Source organism: Scomber japonicus, chromosome 6 (genome assembly GCF_027409825.1).
Source record: "Scomber japonicus isolate fScoJap1 chromosome 6, fScoJap1.pri, whole genome shotgun sequence".
Classification (NCBI taxonomy): domain Eukaryota; kingdom Metazoa; phylum Chordata; class Actinopteri; order Scombriformes; family Scombridae; genus Scomber; species Scomber japonicus.
The window spans coordinates 15,035,106-15,059,028 of NC_070583.1; the positions used below are offsets into that span (position 1 = coordinate 15,035,106).

General features: G+C 40.3%; 1 protein-coding gene across 1 annotated transcript in view; it reads right to left on the bottom strand.

Annotated features, from left to right (window-relative positions):
- Positions 1-200: 200 nt before the first annotated feature.
- Positions 201-23,923, bottom strand: part of clmpb (CXADR like membrane protein b) — a 62,860-nt gene continuing 39,137 nt past the window's right edge. The window contains exons 3-8 of the mRNA XM_053321085.1: positions 14,598-14,749; positions 8,225-8,429; positions 5,268-5,435; positions 3,713-3,835; positions 3,082-3,223; positions 201-1,018 (exon numbers count right to left, since the gene is read on the bottom strand). Coding sequence (XP_053177060.1) covers positions 682-1,018; positions 3,082-3,223; positions 3,713-3,835; positions 5,268-5,435; positions 8,225-8,429; positions 14,598-14,749 — 1,127 coding nt within the window. The 3' untranslated portion in view covers positions 201-681. The remainder of the gene's footprint in view (positions 1,019-3,081; positions 3,224-3,712; positions 3,836-5,267; positions 5,436-8,224; positions 8,430-14,597; positions 14,750-23,923) is intronic.

The following is a 23,923-nucleotide window of genomic DNA, read 5'->3' on the forward strand; positions in this document are numbered from 1 at the left end:
TGCTGGAAGCAGCGACTTGGAGGTGCAGGGTGACATGAATCAGAGAGTGACCCCAAATCCCCCCCTTTCTCCAAAAAAAAAAAAAAAAAAATCAGTGGCTGTCTTATGATCTTGCACTTTCTTCTCTTCCCTATTTAGGCCGTGCTTGTATCCATCAACCGAAGCTCAACAGCAGTATGACTCCATTGGTACCAGGATCAGAGTTTGGGTCTACTTTATTATCCAGCTTTCACGGTTTCCCTTTTTCTCCTCTTTTTTTTCCACATTACGCCTAACCCTTTGATTTGATAAATAAATAAAAGCTTTGCTGGGGGGCTCCTTCCACCTCGCTGCACATGGTGCTTCCCTGTGCCTTCTGAAGCCAAACGAAGGGACTAAAAAAAAATTAATTCTGCCTCTTAGCCATGAGACACAAACAGTGTTGCATCTCGGGTCTTGTTTTTTCTTTTGTTTTGTTGTTTTATGTAATTCAGTAGGGGGCAAGCATTTCTATTTTCCCTTTTTAAGTATGCATTCATTAAAAGTACTTTTGGACTTATAGTATTGATTCTTTTAATTACATCCTTTTAACTAGTTGCATTTCTTTGTTTATGGAAGAGTCTTAGTCTTTGGGAGGGGGGTGTAGGTGCTGGGCAGGGATGGGAGTCTCACATGGCTGCAGGAAAGGGTTGGCTTTCAGTCCTACACAGTCTGGAAGGCCTTGGTCTGGGCAGGGACCATGAGGGTTGGGGGTGTGGGCCCAGACATGTTCCTGGAGTTGAATTTGGGAGTGGTAGGGGGCTCGGGGGTCTTGGAGGGCACCACTGAAGTGTAGGCTGGTGGGGACTGAGGGAAGCCTGGAGGCTGTCCATTTTCCTTGAGGGCTGCAACAGCAGGTGGGCGGGGGCGGTGACCACGCTGGGCGCTGTTGTGCACCATGGACTGGGTGGAGGAGGCACCGGAACGCGAACTGCCGGAACGGGATGAGGACAAGGAGTTGGGCTTCACTAGCTTGGCTTTGGGGGCCTCAGCATCCTCCCTGTGATAAGAAACACCCACCCACCCATACACACACACACACACACACACACACACACACACACACACACACACACACACACACACACACAGAAAGCATACAATGATGACAAAGGTACCATTATTTTATATCCTCTCCTCTCAAAATAGAAAAGCAGAGCATACACATACACAATAAGCCACACACTACCATTCTCTAACACTACTCTAAGGTTCTATTCACATGGGACCAATATTATGTTGGGACCTCATGTAATTCATGAGATACCCCACAGCTCTGACTTTTGCGAAACACATTTGCAATCTGCTGAAATCACTAGTTCCCCAGATACAATTTAAAGACATAAAAAAAAGTTTCTTCTGAGAACATAATGAAAACTTTCCTGTATAATTCCACTTTTGCCTCACTTTTTCATGAGAGGATGCTAAAAATCAAAAAACTATATGGCAAAAACAACTTACTGCTTAAAAGAGTTCCACAGACAGAAGCACCGCCAAAACTGAGGTCATTTGTGCTGTGATCGTTACTGATGAAATTAAAATCATGGAGGATCTTTGCAGTGTTTATAAATCACTGTCACCAGGTCACAAGGATGTGTAGGATGTGAGGGTTAGGGTTAAGTCAGCAGGTAATATTATCTCTATTGATATAGAGCTTATATGACTCGCTGGAGAAAGTCAGAAATAGAAACCCCTCATTTGTGCACTGCTGGCTACATGCTACTTCTCAGACGTGCTGGAGATAGTTGCATGACAGAAAAAGAATATCCAAATTTTCAAACAGCACAAAGGTTGGTTATGAATGCACACCCAAGAGATGTGTGGTGGTTTAGTTGAGCAAATTAGCGGAAAGGCTCAGACTCTTAACATGGTATAAAAACAGAAAACACTTCATCACATGTACATTATTTACTAGAGGATGTCCCTCAACCATGCTACATTATTCATTGTTACATCAGTAAATATGCGCATACACCAACTCCAGTCTGTCACAAAAAGTGCTGGTGCTTTTACAAGTGTCATTAGTGGGTCCACAGGATCCACTAGTGAAAGCAGACTTCAGAGTGCACTTGCGTGATCTCTCAGCCCTGATCACGCACTCAAATACAAAGATGGAGGTAAGTGAGGTGTGAAAAGGAGGCTCCTAAAAGGTAATAACTGACTGTTTGGCCTTGTAGTTATTTATGTTTGTTTGGATGCAAACACACACACACACACACACACACACACACACACACACACACACACACACACACGCACACACGCAGGCAGGAAGACAGGTAGACAGAAGACACGTACTGCAAAGGCTGTTGCTGTGTCAGTTAGCATTTAACTTATCTGTGTTATAAAACGACTTTAGCTTTGGTGTAACACACTAAAACGGAAGCTTACACTCTTACGTTTATTGAGATTATGTTATACTGTCTTATGCGGTGCTGTCTTGCGGTTAAGTGCACAAATCTCAGCCTCTTGTGTGAACATGTTCCACTGCTGGTTCCTGACAGGTGTGGATGAGTTAACAAAAGTGAGCTGTAATTCGGCCTTCAACTTTTACTCCCCAATAGACGCAGAGAAGGAAAGATAGGATGACAAATATGGGATGTTCCAGTATGTACAAACACGATTATTGGACTTCATACAATATCTCTTTCAGCCTAGAATACTGGGAGACCCACATTTGCAAATGTAGTATGTGTTTATTGCACTATAACTGTGACAATTTGCTCTGTGAATTAATCTTTAAATTTCCACCACACACACATCAGTCAACACATAGCTATGTGCTATCTTAGGGGGAGTTGTTAAGAGTTTATCTACAGAACAGATGTAGTGGCAGTGGGTTTCAAGCTAATAGGTAAGCTAACAGAGCAACAGCCTCAGACACAAAGAGATAGATACGGGAAGCACATGTATGCACATTCACACAAACACACACACGTATGAAAATCTGTATTATTAATCCCAGTCATTCACACAGTTTTTAGTGCACTACATTTGTTATTTTACAAAATTGTGAAAAAATGAAACAATGATAAAGAAGTAAGAAAAGGTGGATGAACAAACCTGATCTCATTTGGAGTCTCCTCCTCCTCGTACTTCTTTTTCTCCTTCTTCCGGAAGACGAGCCAGATGATTAAAATGACAATGAGGACACCGAGGGATATTCCCACCACTGCACCTGCTACCTTACCTACATCCCTCACATCTGTGAAGATAAAAGAGGAATTGGTGAGTGATGAGAGACAGAGACGCTCACCGCCTGTTACATATTATTTATTGATAATCAGTGCTGACTGCTGTAGTTTGTAATTCTTAAATTTACAGATACTTGTGGGCCATGCTAATTTACTGGAGGTTCTTCCAACTCTTGTGCCATAGTGCCCAAATTCAATTTAACACCAGAGCTCATAAATATTTTCTGCTGAGCTACTAGATGTGTCATTTTCTCTATACATGACCCTGACCACCTTGGGCCTCTCAGGAAATGTATTAGTGTGACAGTGAAACATAACTGTTGGAGCATAGGTGGTGACCAGTAGCCACAATTTTAAGTCTAGTGCAGTTCCTTTTGTTGGAGCACGAGGGGGTGGTGTTGTGGGGTTGAAACAATAAGCTGCAGTTTGAAACAATAACCATCAATCAGAGTGGCAGTTTGTTGTGAGGTGAATGCTGCGAGGTCGCTCCCAAAACTCACGCTGCATTGTGACCTCAATGGTACAGTTTTCCTCTCCCACGTCATTGCTGGCTGTGCACCTGTAGACACCTGTGCTGTCCATGGTAAGATTCCTCAGGGTCACAATCTCTGGGTTCTTGAGATCTGGAGAATAAAACAGTTACTGTAGAGTGCAGAGTAGACAAATATGAGTGAATATCTAGTGTCTAGTGTACATTGTTTGCTGCATGTTTACTATCTTCACTTTCAATTACATTTGCAGGACAGGAAAGACAACTGTAATATATATCATGGTTTCAGAAAGAGGGAGAGAGAGAGAGATAGACCACCAGAGAGCAAGGGAAAGAGAGAGCGAGAGAGAGAGAGGTGTTGATGGAGTGTTTATTTAAGACCTAGGTCCATCACACTGAGGATGACTGGAAGAGAGTAGCAGGAGCGTGTCTTAGAGAGCGATGAAGCCCCACAGCCCCATGGGATATTTAGTCATTCCCACCAATGACAACCATGTGATATTACCTTTCGCTAGACACATAAATAATGGCTGCTGACGCTGTGTGTTATCATCCAATGAAAACTAATTAGACTGAACAGGTGTTGTTTGGTGGAGGTCATTAATTTGAAGGTTTTTGTCTGGGCACGTGCCATCAAGGATGCCAGTAGAACGCTAGGGGGAAAAAATGAGACAGAGGGGTTTGCACCCCGAGGGTGTTTATGCCAGTTTAGAGAATACACAGCAGGGAGAATTGCCCATTAGCCTTTCTTCTATAAATTGTCTCTGTTACTATTTAGAGGAAGATATGTCTGGTTGTGATCCAAGAGGAATGCCAGAATCCACACCATGTGAATGAAGTGTGCCTCAGGGTTACTACTGAGCCAATGTTTTCCTTTTTTTGGTTCAGAGTATTGTGGGAGCTGTCAGTCCAGTTCTGTGTATTACATTTGATTTTCTCCATTTAACACACAAGCCAAGAAACACACTGACTTTATGCATGCAGGTATAATTCACCTGAGCCAGGCTGACATTTCAGTGTCACAGACATCTCCATCAGATCACAGTATCAGCCTAGATCCTTGTGTTTATATAACTTATCCCAACAGAGTATGACTAGAAATGAGATAGCTGTGCTCTGTTTCATTTTCTGGAAGCAAAAAAAAATATGCATGCATAATGTAGCTATTTATTGCACAAATTTGGGGGGCAGCAGTACTGTAAGTCTAATGATAAGAAAGTCATGCAGAATCAGTGGCCTAATTGGAACAATCAAAGCCTATCTAAGTGCCCTTGAGCAAAGCGCTGTAACCGTTAATTACTTTGGTATAGCAGCTCAGGGAGAAGCAACAGGAGAATAAGTTGTACTAGGCAGATTTAGCTGTCAGTGTGTGTAAATGTATGAACATAAAGTTGGGAGGAAGTGAGAGAAACACAGTGTGCTCAGCAAAACACTTCCTTGGATAAATGCAGCCAATAAAAATCACTGATACGAAAATTAATCTTCATAGCATTCCTCTGCAGAGAGCTTTAGCGTGGATGAATGGTGAATCAGTGTGCCAGAATACCACCAATTATTTTTCTTACCTATCAGTGCCAGGTTTGGCAGTTTGCCCAGACTCTTGCCTTTGTCCAGCACTCGATCCCACTTGTAGCTGATGGGATCTGAACCTTCACTGGACTTGCAGCTCAACTTGACATCGCTGCCTTCCAGGAGTTTACCATCCATCCAGCACCTTGGTTTGGAAGGTTTGACTGTAGGAATACACAAGGAATCAGTCAAATCCAATTGTGCAATGAAATCCATTATTTTATTTATCACATGGGTATAGATACCTTCAAAATGCAGTGAAGAGTGAGTTTTACATTACATTTTAAGCATTTATGATGCCTTGAGCAAAGTAATAGCAGATACAGTTATCCTACGAGTCTTATATAAATTATTAATGTGTTTATAGCTTTTGATGGAAAAATGGAAAAGTATAGTAAATGTATTCATCTAAATTTACATGATCTTTTGCTAATGAAGTAATCTATCAGTTAGCCAGAGACACAAGATTAATCTAAACCTTCTTCAGTTGTTCCATTGGCAATGAATGAAAACTCTTGCTATTGCACTTATAAGGAAATATAGATACGTTTCCTAAACTGTTGTGGCTATTATAAAATATAGTTACATTCCATGAATTAATACAATCACTCTTCCAGACTTTGTTGGATATGTTGATAACTATATGGCCTAACTGAACAAGATGGGCTTAATTATAGTTTACAAGGGATTTTCTCTTTTCTCTTTGACACACATAAAGTTGAAATGCTTAACATACTGTATAAACTTTATTTGAATGTGTCAATCTATATCAATAACTAATGTCATTTACAGGTTTTAATGAGGGGTAAGTGAATCCACGCTTGCCATTATAGTCATTTCTCAGAGCTGGTAACACATAAAAAAATCCCATAGGGAATGGATCAATGTGACCCCAAAGCTGGCTGTGAATGCTTGTGGTGATATATTCTCCACAGATCAAAGGTCTTGGTCATAGTCCAGTAGCTTGAGGCACAGTACAGTATAGCCAGAGCCTGCTGAGCCCTGTAAAGCCACTCTGTTTAGATGTACGCTGAAAGGCACTACTGAGCTATGAAAGCTGGACAATAGTGCAGTTTTCTCCCTTCCAAGTGACATATTTTTAGATCAGTACTGAGCTATATTTAAACATCTAGTTTGTGTTTTTTTATGCTGTCATATTAGCAGTGTCTACTATTGTGCATTGGGCTGTTGCTGCTTCTCAGCAGAGATGCAGTATTAGTATCTCTGTAATGCTATGATGTAACGAGTTAGTGGTAGCATACCACTATGATGTAGTGAGTTAGGTACATAAACCCAGACAGCTTATGCGTATCTCTCCCTTTGTTCATCTAACCCCCTTTTTCCTGTTTCAGAAGCCAAGTGTATTCTGCTCACACACTCAGTAAGGAATATAATGACAGAAGCTGAGCAGGGAGCAGTGACACTTGGTCTGTGCATCTCACAGCTCTTTCAGGGTCAGTTAGGCCTAACTGCAGCAGAAACAGTTGGAGAGCTTGACTGCAGACACACACAAATACACCTATGTTTGGCAGTACATACACACTTATACTATACAATACAAACAAATACACATGCAAAACACACACTCAGTCATAAACCTGCATATGCAAATCCACTCACTTTGCAGCACAAACAGTTTAGGCGTCCATGCAAGCTTTCACATGAACACACACACACACACACACACACACACACACACACACATACACATCCACTGGAGGCGTGCATAAACCCTGGTGCGCACATAAATACATACACTCGCACACTGTCTCATGCCAAGCCAGCTACCAGCTCAGCTGCCAAGCCATTATCTTAGCGTGGGGAGCAAGAGAAAAATGCAAATGTTCGTCTCTCTCAAAATCGAAAGTGTCACCGCAAAGCTGAGGGCAATTTGTAAAAATTGAGGCACTAACTCACTGAAATGTCTTCATGGAAGAGAGAGGAGAGTGAGAGCGAGAGGATTAACAGACTGTTCCATTAGAAAACCAATAACCGTGGGTTGAACTAATCTCCCATGATGTTTTAATAAATCGCCTGCTTTTCTGACATTGAGAATGATCTTGCTCCTCCCGCTGGACTTTGTGGCTGGCTTTTGTGGTACAGACGCTCCACTCCCCCTTTTTGCTGTCTGTCCTTCAGAGTTGTTTAGCTATGTGAGATACGCAGGCGGAGACACATATTACCACTGAGCTGGTTGTGAAGCTAAGCCATGTATAACCATCTGTATGTTGGGGAAATGATGAAAACAATAAGCATGGGGAAAAAAGGGTGGATATGCTGTACTATGATGACTTTTCTGCGGCTTATCAGGCCAAAACAAGATTTTCCAAATTTGCAAGAGCTAAGACATGATTGTACAAACAATTTCCCTAAGTAGCTTATCTGTCGTTAGATTGATGGTAGTTGACTTTTTTCAATGTCATTTTCAACAGCTAAATTTGATTACAGAATGCACCTCAAACTTAGAGCAGAGTCTGTTGTTTGTTTTCTTTCTTATCGAAGAAGACACAAATATATTAGCTACATGTGCTACAGGCGTATTGTGAAAAGTGAACTTAATGCTTGTCCATGTAACTCAGACTCTAACTTAATCAATCAGTTCTGTGCTCCTCCAGACCCAGTCGCATGTTTCTGGTCTCACCTCATCAACAAACCAATCCAAACGAACCCAAACAGCATGAGCGAAATCAAATCACACTGTCTGAATCAAATTGAATCATTAGATCAGTCAGCATGACGGAGGAAATGTGCCAGGCTAATGATCCAGTGATTAGGTCTGTGTGTGTGTCTATGTGTACGTGCATGAGAGAGTGTGTATATGAGCATTTTCCTTGTAAATAATTGGTTTGGGTCTTTTCATAACCTTGATGGCATGTGTACGGACATGCATACGTTCATGCACCTGTGTGTGTATCATTCTCCAACCTGAGTGTGTGCGTATCACAACACTCACCCAGCACAATGAGGTTGACCTGGCTCCAGTGATACTTTCCCCCAGTCTTGACTTTACAGTTGTATTCCCCAGAGTCAGTCAGCAGCAGGTCACTGATGAGCAGGGAGGCGTCTCCCCCCAGGTACTCCCCAGCAAAGGACAGACGGCTGGCCTCGCTGCTCGTCGCCTCATTGGTGTACACTTGGCCCCCGAAGAAAGTAATGATCTAGACATATTGAAGAGAAGACAATCAAAGATGTATTTTAACATTGTTTATTATATTACAGTCTGGCCCTGAGAGAGAGAGAGAGAGAGAGAGAGAGAGAGAGAGAGAGAGAGAGAGAGAGAGAGAGAGAGAGAGAGAGAGAGAGAGAGAGAGAGAGAGAGAGAGAGAGAGAGAGCCTGTTGTTTGATCATTTAGTATCACCCACATGCAATAATTTTCAATTTTTCTGAATCTGGTAATATACTGTACACTAACATTTTGACTCTTATCACTTTTCATCTAACTAATGCAACCAATTCCCTGAAAAAAGGCTTTCATGTCACTTATCAGCCTGTTTGATGTAGTCAGTTTTTCATCTCTCAACTGAAATATACTTAATATATCTAACTAGCAGCCTGCTATGAACATTTAAAATGATATAACTCGAAAGATAATGTGCAAAGCATATCCTCATAATCTCTCAGTGGGTGCACCGTCTGGAGAAAAATATAATACCAGCACTCATGGGTAACATTGTTAACAATCACTTTTTAATTAACACTTGGGAAATAATATTTTACAAATGAATGCATTTGCTGAAATGCCAGTATCCTGCCAGTGTTCATTTAGCTGACTATCTGTGAGCACTGTTATCTCTTTATGCTTTCTACTCGCAGATCTGTCAAATTGACCAAATCAAAATCTATTCTGGCACTGAGATAAAAGATTGAAGTACCCACAGTGGAATTAGAGTGATGGCAGCATTGTGGATAAAATATCAGACCAGAAAACTATACACATGGTCCGACATATTCTTTTACTTTTTGACACATCTAGGTTGTATTGTTTGTTATTTAGCTGGATATCTAAAAAACAAAAAACTACTAAACAATGGAAATTGGTAGAAAATTAGGTCATAAGCTAAATAACAAGTGGTTTGATTATGGTTTGGAGCTAAATCTAAAAGGGCTAAAAGGAAGCCATTCAAATATATAAAAATAACAAAAAGTAGATAATGTATTGTTTGTTTTTTAGACTTATGACATATTCTTTTAATTGATTGAAATTTTTCACATAACATAACATAACATTTTTTGACATATTTAACATGGTTGTTTAGTTAAATATAGATACAAAAATATTTAAAGTTAATGAAAAAATAAAGATCTGAACAATTATTACTGTTGATATTTCATCAGTGGCATTGCATTGCTTATTCTCAGTAATACAATAAACACACCTGATAATTATGATAAGGTGATGGAGTAGTCTGATTTCAATTGATCTTTCAGTGAGGGAATTCAACATAGGACTAGCATGACTTTATATAAATTACATTGAGGTAAATGTGTATATGTCGACGCATATGTATGTTTGTATCAGTCCGTCTGCATGTATGCATACTTACATGTGCATGTACTTATACTCTTCTTTCTTACATATTTTCTATGTATCTTTATATTGTTTTCTTTATGATTTACTAATGTGAGGACTTTAATATATTTCTGCATAGCAAAATAAATAAAAAGTAAAAGAGTGCATCAAAAGCCAATTGTGTTTGTATTGCTGTTTGCAAAGACTTGGCCTTCAAAGGAAAAATCAGATGATTTGAAATTTGAGTGTAACATCTGTAAACATACACTGAAAGCTTTCATTTTCTCATCTCTGTCTGTTTGTATCTTTGCTTATTTCTATCTTCTCCTTAATTTTTACCCTCTCTCTCGCTTCTCTCGTTCTATTCACATCCACAAACACAAACAAACACAGCTGTCACAGTGGCCTATTACTCAGGGCAAGTGAGAGCCTGCAGATGGGGACTGCTAAATGCCGGTGCCACAGCGCATCAGCGCTTAAGAAACAGGGGCACCTGCTGTGATCACAGGTGACAACTGGCCATTTGCACACACATGCAAAGACCTACACACTCAACCCAGCTTCTGAGCAAACACACCGTGAATGCAGACATATATTACAGTGCCATAGCTACAGGCACAAAGCCACATGGCTCTGGCACCTAAACAAAATAGGACATATTTTAAAAAACATCTGCCTATGGGCATACTTCTTTTGACTTCATGAATTCTGGACATTTATTACACACAAATATATGAATCTAGACTACACTACATCTCTATGTGTATTAAAGCTCCTGCTTATGTCTGTGGGTATTCTGAACATATGCTTATGAGACCAACACAAATGAGAGATAGTGAACGTGACGGTGACTGTGAGGAATTTAAGAAGGATTTTGTGAAATGGCCACAGGCTGTTAGCATAGTTAACAATTAAAATAAGGTTTATATATTCAGTAATACATGAAATGACTATGCAGACATGCTGTGTCCCTGCCTTCTCTGGGTTTATTGAAAGGCTAAGACACAAGTTTGTTGGCAAAAACAGAAAGATTACTTTTTATGAATAATATTTATTAACTGTACTATACTGGGTATGTTCAAATATAAGATTATCATGTATGGTATTTATTTTATTTTCATATCATACTAGAATATTGCACCCTGTTGTTGCAATATTCTCTGTTTTACCCTTTAAGACTGTATGTGACATTTGTGTGTTTCTACCTTCAGAGCCGGATGTGATGTGAGCGATTTTCATGTGATATCATCGTTGTCAAACATGTGCATTGTGATTAGCTGAAATCTTATGAAATGCATTATGGGATGCATTTTATTTTGTTTGTTTTTTCTAGCCCCAGGAAGAGCACTGGCCTTTGAAGCCAATTTGACATAGTTGCCAAACCATGGAATTACAAGTTATATGGCATGGCCTAAAAAGCATTTTTCACACACACAATCATAGGTGGCTGTAAAACATATATTTTTTGAGCTTCAAAGCCCTCTGGCTTCAGTTTAGCCAGAGGGCTAAACTGGAAGTCACCTGGGCCCGGCTGGCAGAAGTCTCTGATGGGCACACTCTATGGGTGCATTGGGCCCATAGCAGTTGTGCAGAATAAATTCATCAGGGTCCTCCTACTCTTTTGAATGGATGTCGTGCGTTTAGGCTGTGGAGGTTTTGGCACAATGACTGGTCTGCAGTAAGGAAGTTGATCCAGAGTCAACTTTTGGAGAAACACAACCTAAAGTCACGCTGAGGTGGCCAATCACAGCCAGTGATTAGACTGATCAGAGTTGTAAAACCCAGACATGAGGGAGTACAAAGACGTTACTAGGATGAGGGGTGGACATTTCTCCTCGTTTGATAATATTAAAAGTAAAGTTAGACTTTGCTGTTGGCTTCCCAGCTCATTTGAAAACAGACAAGACAAAAAGAGAGAGAGAGCTGAGAGCACCAGCGAATGAGAGAGAGCAGCTGTGGTCAAGTGAGCTAGAGAGGGAATGAAGAAAGGGAGCAGCAGTAGACTGCCGGTGCTGATTAACCTTGTGATTGTTTAACATGCTTTAGGAGGTTGTTTTCAAAAAATGCCTCAGGCTTTAGAACAATTATACAGAGATCGCCTTTATATGTTATATATATGTTATATATGTTGAGTTAAGGATTATTTGGAACAAACAACACAGAAACCAAAATAATTTAAACATATTGTTAATGTATCCATCTGTAGTAAAGTAAATACAGTGTAAATAAGTGTATAAGTCTTTCATGATTGTCCTTGTAATAATAAATCACAATAAACCAATAAACTCAAATTCATATTTTCATGTAATGAAAATCAACAGCATACAGTAAATCTAAAGTGTGTTGTGTTTTTAAGAGAGGATGCTAATTTGTTACTTATTTATCTTTACACAGCCTACCTTCATTGTTTTTTATTGGAAAATGACATTACATTACATCAGTTTAAACTGTATCACTATGTTCATTAAGTTTTTTTGTTATTTTTCTTTTACTATACTATACTTTTACATAACCATAGTTAAGACAGGTTGCAGATCAGCACAGTGAAGGAGAGCTGGTCTTTTGCTATTCATCCTGAGCAATGTAGGACAATGTAGGTGCGATTCATAGAATGGACCTTTTCAGACCCATCTCCAACCCTTCTCTGTCCTTAACACATGTAGCCTGTACATTTCCTAACATAGGCTAAATGTTGACAAGATGCTCTTCCCCTCTCAACACGGCCTTCCAGCAGAACAAAAGAATGATTTAATCATTCAGCTACAGGCGCAGTCTCTTTCCTAATCAAATTTTCAGACATTTGATTTTAATGTTATCTTCCTGTTAAATATTCATCGCAATGTGGCAGCGCCCATCTGAATCATCAAAGCGTAAGACACTTGTTTTCCCCTTTCTTTCAGTCTCAGCCCCTCTCTCTCCCCCTCCACATTCTTCTTTTTCTTTCTCGCAGTGTTACACTTCTCTGTGCTAACCAACACTCCAGTGCACGAACAAACGACTTCCAAAGACAAAGGAAATCTCTTTCTTCTGCCAGAAAGCTGGTGAGATTTTACGCTCTGTCTGTCATCAGATAATACGTTCAATTTGGGTGAAGAAAGGCAATGATTCAAAACCAGTGAAACGATACCATGACATCTTCAGAGGCTGTGAAAAGACTAAGTTAAGGCCATTTAAAGACTTTCAGCCAGGTGAAGCTTTACTTTAGACGGAATAGCTCTGTTGCTGTTTAAGGATGGAAGATAGGATAGAGTCAACAGCATTTTTCCAGGATAAAGAACATCTGTTTCATTAGCTGCCAACTGCTGATTTAATGTTCTAGTTCTAGTTCCTCTATTAGACTACATGTGGACATAGCAGATGAAACCAAAGCAATGTATTATCTTATGTAGAGCATGAATTTGGAATCAAATGTTTGTCTGATTTAATTTTTTTAATAGTTTAAGAGAGATTGATAAAGAGAAAGAAAGATAGTATTTGAGAAGATCGAATTCCAGTCTCATAATGAGAAGCCTTGAACATCAAGTAATTAGAGTATTTATGCTTTAAATGCAGTAGATAAAGGGTGTGTGAAGACTAAAAAGTCAAGAGTCCAAAGTTAAAAATGGGGGGAACATTTTGCAGAATGATTGTTCCTTTGTTGAGGGCAATAAAACTTGAAGTGCTACAGTAACTTTGGGCAATGAGTTAATTTGCAACTGTAATAAGTCCTGTTGGAAATCAATCAGCGTGACTACAATAGAGGAAAGACAGGAGATAGATAAAAAATGCATGTGTATGTGTGTGTAAGAGAGAGTGGGTGAGGGGACAGACAGACAGAGAGAGAGAGAGAGAGGGAGAGAGAGAGAGAGAGAGAGAGGGAGAGAGGGAGAGAGAGAGAGAGAGAGAGAGAGAGAGAGAGAGGGAGAGAGGGAGAGAGAGAGAGAGAGAGAGAGAATTGAAAAAGCTATGACAAATCTGTCTGTCTGTCTGTCTGTCTGTCCAAGAAAAATATATTCTCTATATGTTTATGTTTGACCCATAGCATATAAAAAGTTTTACTTTCTACTTCAGGAGAACAGAGAAATCCCAACTGATGAAATCAAACTGCATTTTGATACCATTTATGCTAAGCATTTTTTCAGCATTCTTTTTAGTCTGTTAATAAAAAAATGCTCTCTATATAGTAATACCTTTCTATATAGTAGCTGCCATTGCTAGTAGCACAGTCTGCCCTTCTAGTGCTGGGTTCAAATACCAGGAAATGTGACATGCATGTATTTCAGCATTACTGGTTTGTTTTGTTTTTTTAATCTCATTGATACGAGCTACAGATTCACTGTTGACTGTCCCACAGCCATGTCAGAGGTGTGTTAGGTTTCTGTTAAAGCAAATGAAACATCCTACTGCTACTGCTTCACATTTAAAGCATTTAACTGGTGTAACACTGAGTAGCTTTTTTGTGTGAAGCTGTCACATGAACCACATTGAATTTGTCACTGAGATTAGCGCTGCATTGTTAAAACATGAGTTTGTTTGGCTGCACAGGAAACAGATAAGTTGTTCTGTTGTATTTCATTCAAAGTAGCTTCTCTAGGAGTATTTGCAGTATTTAACCGCTTGCTGATATCTCCTGTAACCATGAGAGTTGCCAAATTCAACCATGAGTGAAATCTTAAGGGCTAAAACTTTATATCAAAGTAACTAAGCTATAGCCTAAAAGCCAAAGTAATAATGTCAGTATTACCAAAGTAATGATAGCGTGATATTACAATCCTTTCAATTAACCCTGTGGGGAGGCAAGGATAAAACACGAAAGAAAAAGTAACCTTATCTCACCACTTTCTGTTTGGAGTTTGGTCTTTGAAGTAGCCACTCAATGTCAAGAGAGTTGGATGATGGGAACTGGTGGTGGCATGGTAAGGTAGCATTGTCCCCAACGACCTTCTTCATCTCCGTTTGGGCACCTACCGACAGCAGGCTGAATAGAACTGAGGGAGATGAAGGGTGGGGAGAGAAAAAAAAGAGGAGTTAGAGAGATGTCAGATGAGAACACTAGCTCGATCCACACTTGAGACAAGAGGCAGACGCTGCGAATGGGAAGCAACACCATGCTGATACAGGAAACTGAGACAAAAGACACAGTGAGAGATATGACCCAGAATTCCAATCACTGTCTGACAGATGCTAAGATACATCACACGGACTCTGAGGGGAGACAGAATGGGGATTCTTGAAACAGGAAAAAGAGTTTGACACAGGAGGTCAAAGAGAAGCATTATAATGATCTTTTTGTTAACCCTTTTTGACAGGGGTGGTCAAATATTGCAATGTTACTGTCAGCAAGTACTTGGGGAGTTGTAGCCTTGAATGGAAAGATACCCGGTGAGGAACTACACTGTCAGCTATGATAAACATGCAGAAAAGATAAATTAAGTCATTTGAATTACAAAAAATGTTTCAAACCATGTGGACAAAATGGGAATATCGGATATAGGACAGACATCATCCACAGCTACTGCAGATGGAATGTATCCAAAGCATTGCCTAGTCTACTAAGTGAAGTGCTTCGGTTGCAGTGAAAAGTAGCAATAACCATGTGTGTGTGTAAGCAAGTGACTTTGGGCACAAGCCAGACTGTCAGGGCCTGTGTCTCAGTGGGGGAGCAGCAAGGCTAATTTATTGGAGGATGCTGGACAGCCCGGTGGGCTTGAGTGGAATTAGCCAGAGGCGTCACGGGGGTTTGCTGGAAGCCGAAGCTGGTGTGTGTGTGTGTTTGTGTGTGTCTAGAGGGGGTGGTACACTGCTGAGATATTCAACTCCCTCCACCTGGTAGAAAGACTCTACAAGAATACAGAGCTCCACTGAGCTTATGCACACAAATGCGTCGGATATTTTTGGCTTGACAAAATTTAGCTTAACTACCTGCCTTTAATTTAATAGTTGAATGAGTCATTAGCTCCCGGGGAATTAGAACGCTTAAAATAAAGTTATTGGCAGATTCTCATCTGTAATCATACAGGAATGTAGGAGGTTGTGTAAATATTTTTATATCTCGTTTTCATTATTATGCTGCTTAATAGCTGCTTACAGGTTCAATAGTTCTTCCTGTTTGCACAGAATAAATAAACATCATGGCTGAATAAAAACGGCCCCTTTCAAAATAAGACAAATAATCCTGAATCCAGCTAGGTTAGAATTCTTAAAACTAGTAAAAGAGTCTAGGCACTGAATACTCAATTGCCTTTTCACACTTGTTTTGCAAGAAAGATAAATAGTTCAGCAATCTCTGAGTTCATGTAGCATTCAATTGCAAGTCAATTGCTATGGGTTTTGAGTAAGGTTCTTTAGGTTGATCTTGAGGTCGATCTTGCACTTTGTTTTGATATATTTCTGCTATTAGCTGTAACTTTTAAATGGTATACAGTTGTTGAAATAGAGGTTTCAGCAGTAGTTGTGTTAAGCTGCATTATCATATTTGTAATGTTTTCAAAGCCCATGAATAAATAACAACAAACAACAATAACCAAAAAAACATTATCATTGTCATTCCTTAGAATTCTTATTTTAAGAATAGCCCTGTCTTAAAATAAGGAAAACAATCTTGTGTCTTTGCTTGAATCATTTGTAATCTATTACCTTACCTTGTTACTAATTAAATACAGCTTGATATTAGCTGGACAAAACTTATTAAGAAAAAGTGAGATATATTTTCTTAAACATGTATGTAAAAAATGCTTGACAAGATTATTTTTCTATTTAGACAAAAAAGTCCAATTTTCTTGAAACAAGTCTTTTTTTTTACTTTCTTAGAAATCAGTTTTTGCAGTGTGTACATGCACAGGTGTTATGTGTATGCTGCAGAGTGATTAAAACCCAAAGCCAGTCACTGAAAGAATGCCTTTGTGCTCACTAGACAAAATCACAGGCTGTCAAATGTTCCACAAGAGGCCAAATGTGGTCTGTGAATGCATCAGCACTCACTGGGCGCCTGTCCACTTGTCTACTGGTCCACCCTCACAGGAGCCAACACCCTGTCCCATAAGTGATCTTTGGGCCAATGAAAATGTCAGCTCTGTGCTGTGAAATCAATGAGTCAATGCTGACGCAGGACACAGAGGAGAAAAGTGGAGAGTTTCACCCATACAGATAACATCATCTGGTGGGTTTCAGCAGTTCTTCAAGTTTTGTTTTCTTTTGTTTTCTGTTGTGAAATTGAGCTGAGGGCTTCTCATTGTCAATCAAACTTAAAGTTTCCAATTGACATTTGTCAGATGGACAGAGAAAGAGTACTTCATAGTGTGTTTGTGTGTCCTTTTAGTGTCAGTGTGTTTGTGTGTCCTTTTGGCAGCCCAAGAGTACTGAGGTCCTTCTCCTACTGTTGGACCACCTACTAGATTCAAATCATCAGTCAGCACAAAAATAAAGGCCTCCTCAGTGAGGAGCTCCTGGACCTGAAGGTATCATGGTTTATGACTTTTTAATGTAGCATTTGCAGGGTCAGTCATGTTGTGGACTCCCCACCCATATTAGTTTGGATGTCAGAAGAGAGAGAGCTTTGCAGTTTAAAGAATATTCAAGAGGGAGAAGGGTCACACTGTCAGCTGGTTTGACCTAATGGGGCGAGTTAATGTCTGATGGTGGTTAAGGGGTCTGCTGGTCTGCCCACTGTCTTCCTTCAACTCCTCAGGCTAGCCTTTGTGATCAGTGCCTCTGCAATCACTCATCAGCAGCCCAGGCCTGAACCTTGCACAGTGTAGCAGGCCTGATAAGAGCTCCCTGCTTCCTTTCTCACCTCCCACCTCCCCTTCAACTGCCCACCGCTTCAGCTGCAGGCTCTGTAAATGGAAGAGTTCGCTTGAAAAATAGATAAAGTGAGGCATTGCAATCTTTTTCCACAAAATGCACTTGACTTTTCACTAACCAACTTTAAATTGACCCTCAAACAAGGATCACCTCACTAACTGTGCCAAAATATGCTTCATTGCCCAACAATGAGGCTCAGAGTGCCATAAATTGTTTGCATTTCAAAGATGCAATGGGTAGCACATATGTTGTATCTGTAACAGAAAGTAATCTGTCTTAGTTTTTACCAGAAAGACTCTGCAGAGAAATCAGAGAGGTATACAATCACTGCTCCTAACTTTCCCGCTTAGTTATGGTCTTGCAGAAGGGCTTTTGTGCTCTGGAATGGATGACACAGTGGTCCAAAAATAAGCTAGCCTTGGTGTGAGTTTGTGCTTGCTTTGTATTGGCCTCAGTCACAGTGTGCACAGCTGGGATGATTGGACTGCAAGACCACATCATTTGTGTCAACATCAATAATGAGACACAGCAGATTTCACCTCTGTGGCAGCGTTGCACACATAGTATGAAAAAAAACATTTTGTGGGTTCATGGCCCTTCAAATTGCAGCAAGGTGACCTAGAAACATTAAAAACTGTGAACCACATTAGCTTAAAGCCAGACATGTATGTAAAATTCCTTATAGCAGTGCTGTGTAAAAATTCACATGTCTCTATGAGATTCCATAAGGACATGGGAAAATCCATCTGAATAAACATGGTGTGAGAGAGAGACATACATGTGGAGAGGACTTTTTAAATGGTAACTTTAACCATATCCCAGGACATATTCTCCACATCCCTCTTTCTCTTTCATTGTGTCTGCTTTTTGCAGCTCCATTTGGCTCAGCTTCATGCTTCCATTTGTGGCTAAGTTCAATCTTCACCCACAGAAAGAAAAGAAAGAAGCATATCATAATTAACAAAAGAAAGTGGGGAGCAACACCAGAGGTTTAGAACGAGAGAGTGAGGGAGTGAGAGAATAAGATAGACACTTTTGACAAAGGGGGAGAGTGAGAAGCTAGGGTGAAATATGGAGGAACCAATTTCTATGAAAAGGCCCTAGGGGGAGTTGTGCTCCAGTAAATCCGCCTTACAGAGCCCCGCAATCTTATTATAGTGTGGCCTGTGAGACGGACAGACAGACAAACAAGGCAGGCCTGGATCTTTCACACTGCCCAAAGTCAAGCCCCATATCCCCTCAGTCAGCACATCGGTCTGACCGAGGCCTTTGCCATGTCCAAAGCTTATGACCTCTGGTACTCAAACACAGCAGATCAGAGAAGGGAGAGGGACATGGAGAGAGATAGAGGGGTGGAGTGAAAGGGAAGAAAATGGGTTGAGGGAGGGGTGGAGGGATGGTGCAATGCCTTATTTTGAGCACTTACTGTAAGTCACTGGTGTGGAGGATGGATTATAGTATCACAAAGGTGGTTTTAGACACAGGTTAGAAAATACACAATAGCAGAAAAGATTGGGGGTATCACTGTTTATTTCTGCTGACTATTTCCCAATGCATTCACACTGCTTTTTGTGTGTAGAATACGTGTGTGCTTATCTACATATAATGTACATGCATGATTGCTGGTGTGTATGATGAATTAGCTTTATGCTCTGTCAGATACACAGTTCCGCTTCCGCCTATCTGCATAAAGGAGATGTGGAGGACTATATTTTACTGACAGGAAATCACAATGCCTTCGCATAGAGACCTATGGTTTGGAATACAGCCATCATCAGACATACAGACTCAAGTCACATGCCTCACTGCAGCAGGAAACAGTAACAATCATCTCCCAACCCTGCCAATCAGCACAGAAACTGTCTATGTTCTGTCAATTATAGGCTCATGGCGTTACAGAAAAAGAGAAGCGTTTGGGCTGTATAACCTCCACACAAATGCACTAAAATAGAATTTCATGCATGTAATTATCAAAATCTGACATGTCAAATATAAATACAAAGCATCAATTCTTATTGCTGACATATAGCTACTTTTTTTAGCTGGTTGGGGACATGCTGAGAGGAGCATAGGGCTGATGAGATAATGGGGAAATGCTCACAGCTCAGTTGCCTGTTTAAAAGCCTGCATCTGCCCCAACCGTACAGCAGTCTTGTGTGACCTGAATTAGTTATTCAGATGACAAACATTATATACTATAAATACCACCAATGTGGCACAGAGATTCACATATCGGAAGTTACATCTTGACCTTTTCGTTTTCCTACTGTCTTTAAAGATTTTGAGACAGCTTTGCTTGAAATGGCAAAAAAAGAAGAAAATCTTCAGATGTCTCAGCAGACAAGAGCCCACCTCCAGTTATTAGCAAAAACAGATTGCTGACAAAAACAACCCTCATGCTCACTATGAGAGACCATTTTTTCCACACAGCCACAGCTCCCTTTTTAATTACAGCTTCTTAAGGGGTATGTCTCTTTAAATTAACTAAGTTATCATGCCCTATTAAAACACATGTTTTGCATATGGCACACTACACTAGTCTCCTTGTAGTTTCAAGGTCCAACTCATGAATATGTTGCTCCTGTGAAAATCAAAGGGGCTGGGTTTTTTTAACCCTGACTGGAGGCTGGCTCTTTGAAGGGATAAAATCCCATAATCCTCCTTGCCTCACACCCAGCGACCAACACACCCTTCTGCTGACATGGAACTTTTGTTGGTAACATTTTACAATAACGTACATTAAGTCATTACCAAGGAATGAGTAAGGAACAAATAACTGGTAATTAGGGATTGCTAGCAGGTAATTTATCATTCCGAGCTTTTATGAGAAATAATTATTTGTTATGTGCTATTTAGCATGAGTGTCACCCTTTTATATTGCCTTTATTTGCAGCACCATTCTGTGCCACTACAGTTATGTTATGAGAGCCACCATATGTATCATATTATGTTCCTCTAGTTATGAGAGCCACTAGAGGAGTGAGCCAACTGAAGCTTGAGAGGAAAACATCTAAAAATGAGGGCCATCTTTTTTATGTTCATCTTTGATGAGGGGTTTCTAAGAACTAGATTTGAGGAGAAAAAGAAGGGATGGAATCATTTCCAAGCTATTCCCTTGAACCTGGAGCGGGAAGCAAATGGGAAAAGAGAGGGAAGACCACTGGGAATGGCAAAGAAGGAGATAAAATGTCACTGATGCCTGGAAAATGTAAGGCCCTGTGGTAAATGTTCACCTTGTGCTGCTCTTATTGCCTTCATTAGAATCCCTTTCATGGTCTTGTCATTGCTGTCACATTGAGCGACTGGGATGCCATCCCGCTGTCAGATCCCCAAAATAGATCCGAAATTAGTTTCACAACAAGCACTTCCAATTCCTCCAAAGTATACTGCACTTTCCATCAGCAAAATAAGGAAGTAGGGAGGAGATGGGGGAAAAAGCTAATTACGACATACCCCAAGGGAGGGAGAGTCAGTGAAACCTGCTTACAGTGCTATACTCATCTTATCAATGCTGCATCTGGTGGAGTCACCCACACTCATGGGTGTAGCTGTCGAAGATGCTACGGTTGCTCCATAAATCTTCTGCATTTAAATGAAATGGTCCAAAGAGCACAGAGCTCCTCATAAAGGCCTACACAGGCCCCATGCACCAACCTGCATTGCAACTGTTCTGATAATCATTGCATCTCCCTAACCTTCTGTTTGTTTGTGAGCATCTGAGCTGTGTGCCCCTCTATATTCCCCTTTATCTCCTCCTGTCCTCTCTTAACGCATCTTTTGCTGGACCAGCACCCATCCTAGAACTGCTCTGAATCCCTGACTGTAGGTGCCATTTCATGAGGTTTTGGAGCTGGTTCCGCATCCTGCAGGAGTTCAACCTCAACTCATGTCTCTCTCTATGAGAGACACATTATTTTTCTCTCTCTCTCCTGTGTGAGTAATGTATTTTATTATCTCTCTCTCCTGTGTACGTGAATGGTGTGTTGTGGGTCTCCCCAGTGTGCATATGTAGTCTGTCTTCCTGCCAGGTCTTCATGTGGATGGAGGTCATGTGGCTCCGGTCTTATTTTGTTCCGGTGGCACCTGGAAGCCAGTTGCCATCCTCCTCATCACACTCTTTACATATATAAATCTTTTTTTTTTTCATCCTGTATTCTGTAATTTGTGTTCTACTGTGCACACGCAACATCTATTGCATGCCTGTTCCTCCCCTGTTGCTCTTCTTGAGGTTTCTTCCTTTTTTTAAGGTAAAGGGTTTTTTTAAGGGATTTTCTCATTATTTTAATTGGCGGTCTAGGGCAAGGGTGTTCAAATTCACTGAAGTCCAGTACTGAAAATTTCCTAAAGTGAAGGTCCACAACATCATAGTGTCTGTGTTATTTTTCAGTATTTTGAAGTAGCATTGTAGTTACATCAGCATTTATGTCTATAGGGTAGATTGTAGACTGTCAAATAAATACAGTAGAATTCTATAATATGGCAACATTTATTAGTATTTACACTCAACTTGTTATTTTGTTATAAAGTTAATTACTTTATAACAAAACATCTCAACACATATTGACTCTTTTCTCCGTGTGTATCTAACTGACAGTTGAGTCTCTTCGTGTGTACAGATTTTATTAGCATCACGTGAGAAGATTGGCTATGCACAGTGGTCTGTGAGTTTCCGAGGGCCGCTCCCTTTACCATCTTTGTACAGTTTACTATGTTTTTTTCAAATGGAAAAGAGCTCTTAGACACTAAACATTATTGTAAGCAGTCTGACTTTAGATTTTTTCCACCTTATTGTGGCTTTTGTAAAAACTGCAACTGGAGACGTGACCAAGTGGAAAGAATGACATGCAGGAGACTTTGAAGAACTCCAGTCTCTTCCACAAAGAAAAGTGATTGTCAGTGGCTGGATGTTTTTTTTCTTTTCTTTTCTAATTAAAAAACAATTCATAATTTTTGGAAAGCATGGTCCCCATTTAAAATGTTAATTGCAGCAATGCATCTTAGAGACTTCAGCTTGACTTGCAGAATAATCTCTGGAAGCTTATGTGGTGTTAAACCGTTTACAGGGTTACATTCAGCTTCAAAAACAGCATTCAACACATTTTTCCTCTATTTAATGTGTTCAGACTGAACAAGGTCTAAATGTCAAATGGTCTGTTTTGCACCAGATAACACGCTTCAGTTAAATGGGGCTTGGACAGTGACCTCTCTATTTCGCTACAGCAACAGATCCACCCAACATCTGGCAAGGTCTAAACAAACCAGCATGTGTGCACATTCACTTTGTTCTGCATGAGGATCTCAACATCTGAGTCTATGGAGAGCAAGCAGCAAAGATGAGAGAGTTAATGCCTTCCAGAAATGTATCACCAAGGTTACTGAGTCTGTATGTAAAGGGCAATTCCTCCCTGCAGCAAGCGTACACAGCCTCAAATAAACCTGCAGTCCCCCACTGAGAAAACACATTTTGATGGAGGTGAGTGGATCCTTTGACAAATTGAGACACTGACAAAAATGATTCACTTTAAAATAAAACATTTTTTTGCTGTTTCCAAGAACATCTGCTGAAACTCATTTTCACTAAAAAGTGTATAAGTCAGAAGAGAATGGCTGTGTAAGTCAGCAAGTAGGGCTATCAAAAAAGCACAACTCCAAATCCAGTAAGAAAAATTACATTTGTTTTGACAGATATCAAATTTGGTTTCCTATCACCAACAAGAATTTAATTCTTGCAAAGAATATTTTTCTTATTCATTTGTATTCAAAAAGCTTTTGTCCCTGAGGGGCATAAAGGTATTTTTGTTGGTGGGGTTTTGAAAATAAGGGGATAATATTCATGACAGAGATCTTGAGGAACAGACACCACAGTATAGACAACACAGTGAAAGCTCTGTTTGACCCTGCATGCCTGACAGATGGTACAGTGAGAGACAAGATGAGCTGTATTCATTAAAACACTTTAGAAGACAGGCACGCCTGCTGCTGATCAACTTAAAGCTCTCCTGTTGGGCATTGATATGGTATACATCAGCAAAGCACTGCTGGAGTTTGGACAGATGGACTAGCTGTGATATAAACAGCCATAATGCCTACAGTGCACATATAAACAACCTTTTTCTCCTACCCCTTATCCTGGCACATCAGCCAACCACAGGCACAGTTCTCTGGTCCCAAAGACACAAAATGCTCCTCAATTTCCCCAGTTATTTATGTGGTCTAATCTCAATTTGCGGCTGGCAAGAGTGTGAACGAACTCCTCTCACATTGTTGGAGTAGCTGCACATGGGCACTGACCTCAGCGGATCAATACTTAATAAGCTTTTGTGCTGCCAAGTCCATTTTGCTGCAATCTGCAATTTTTT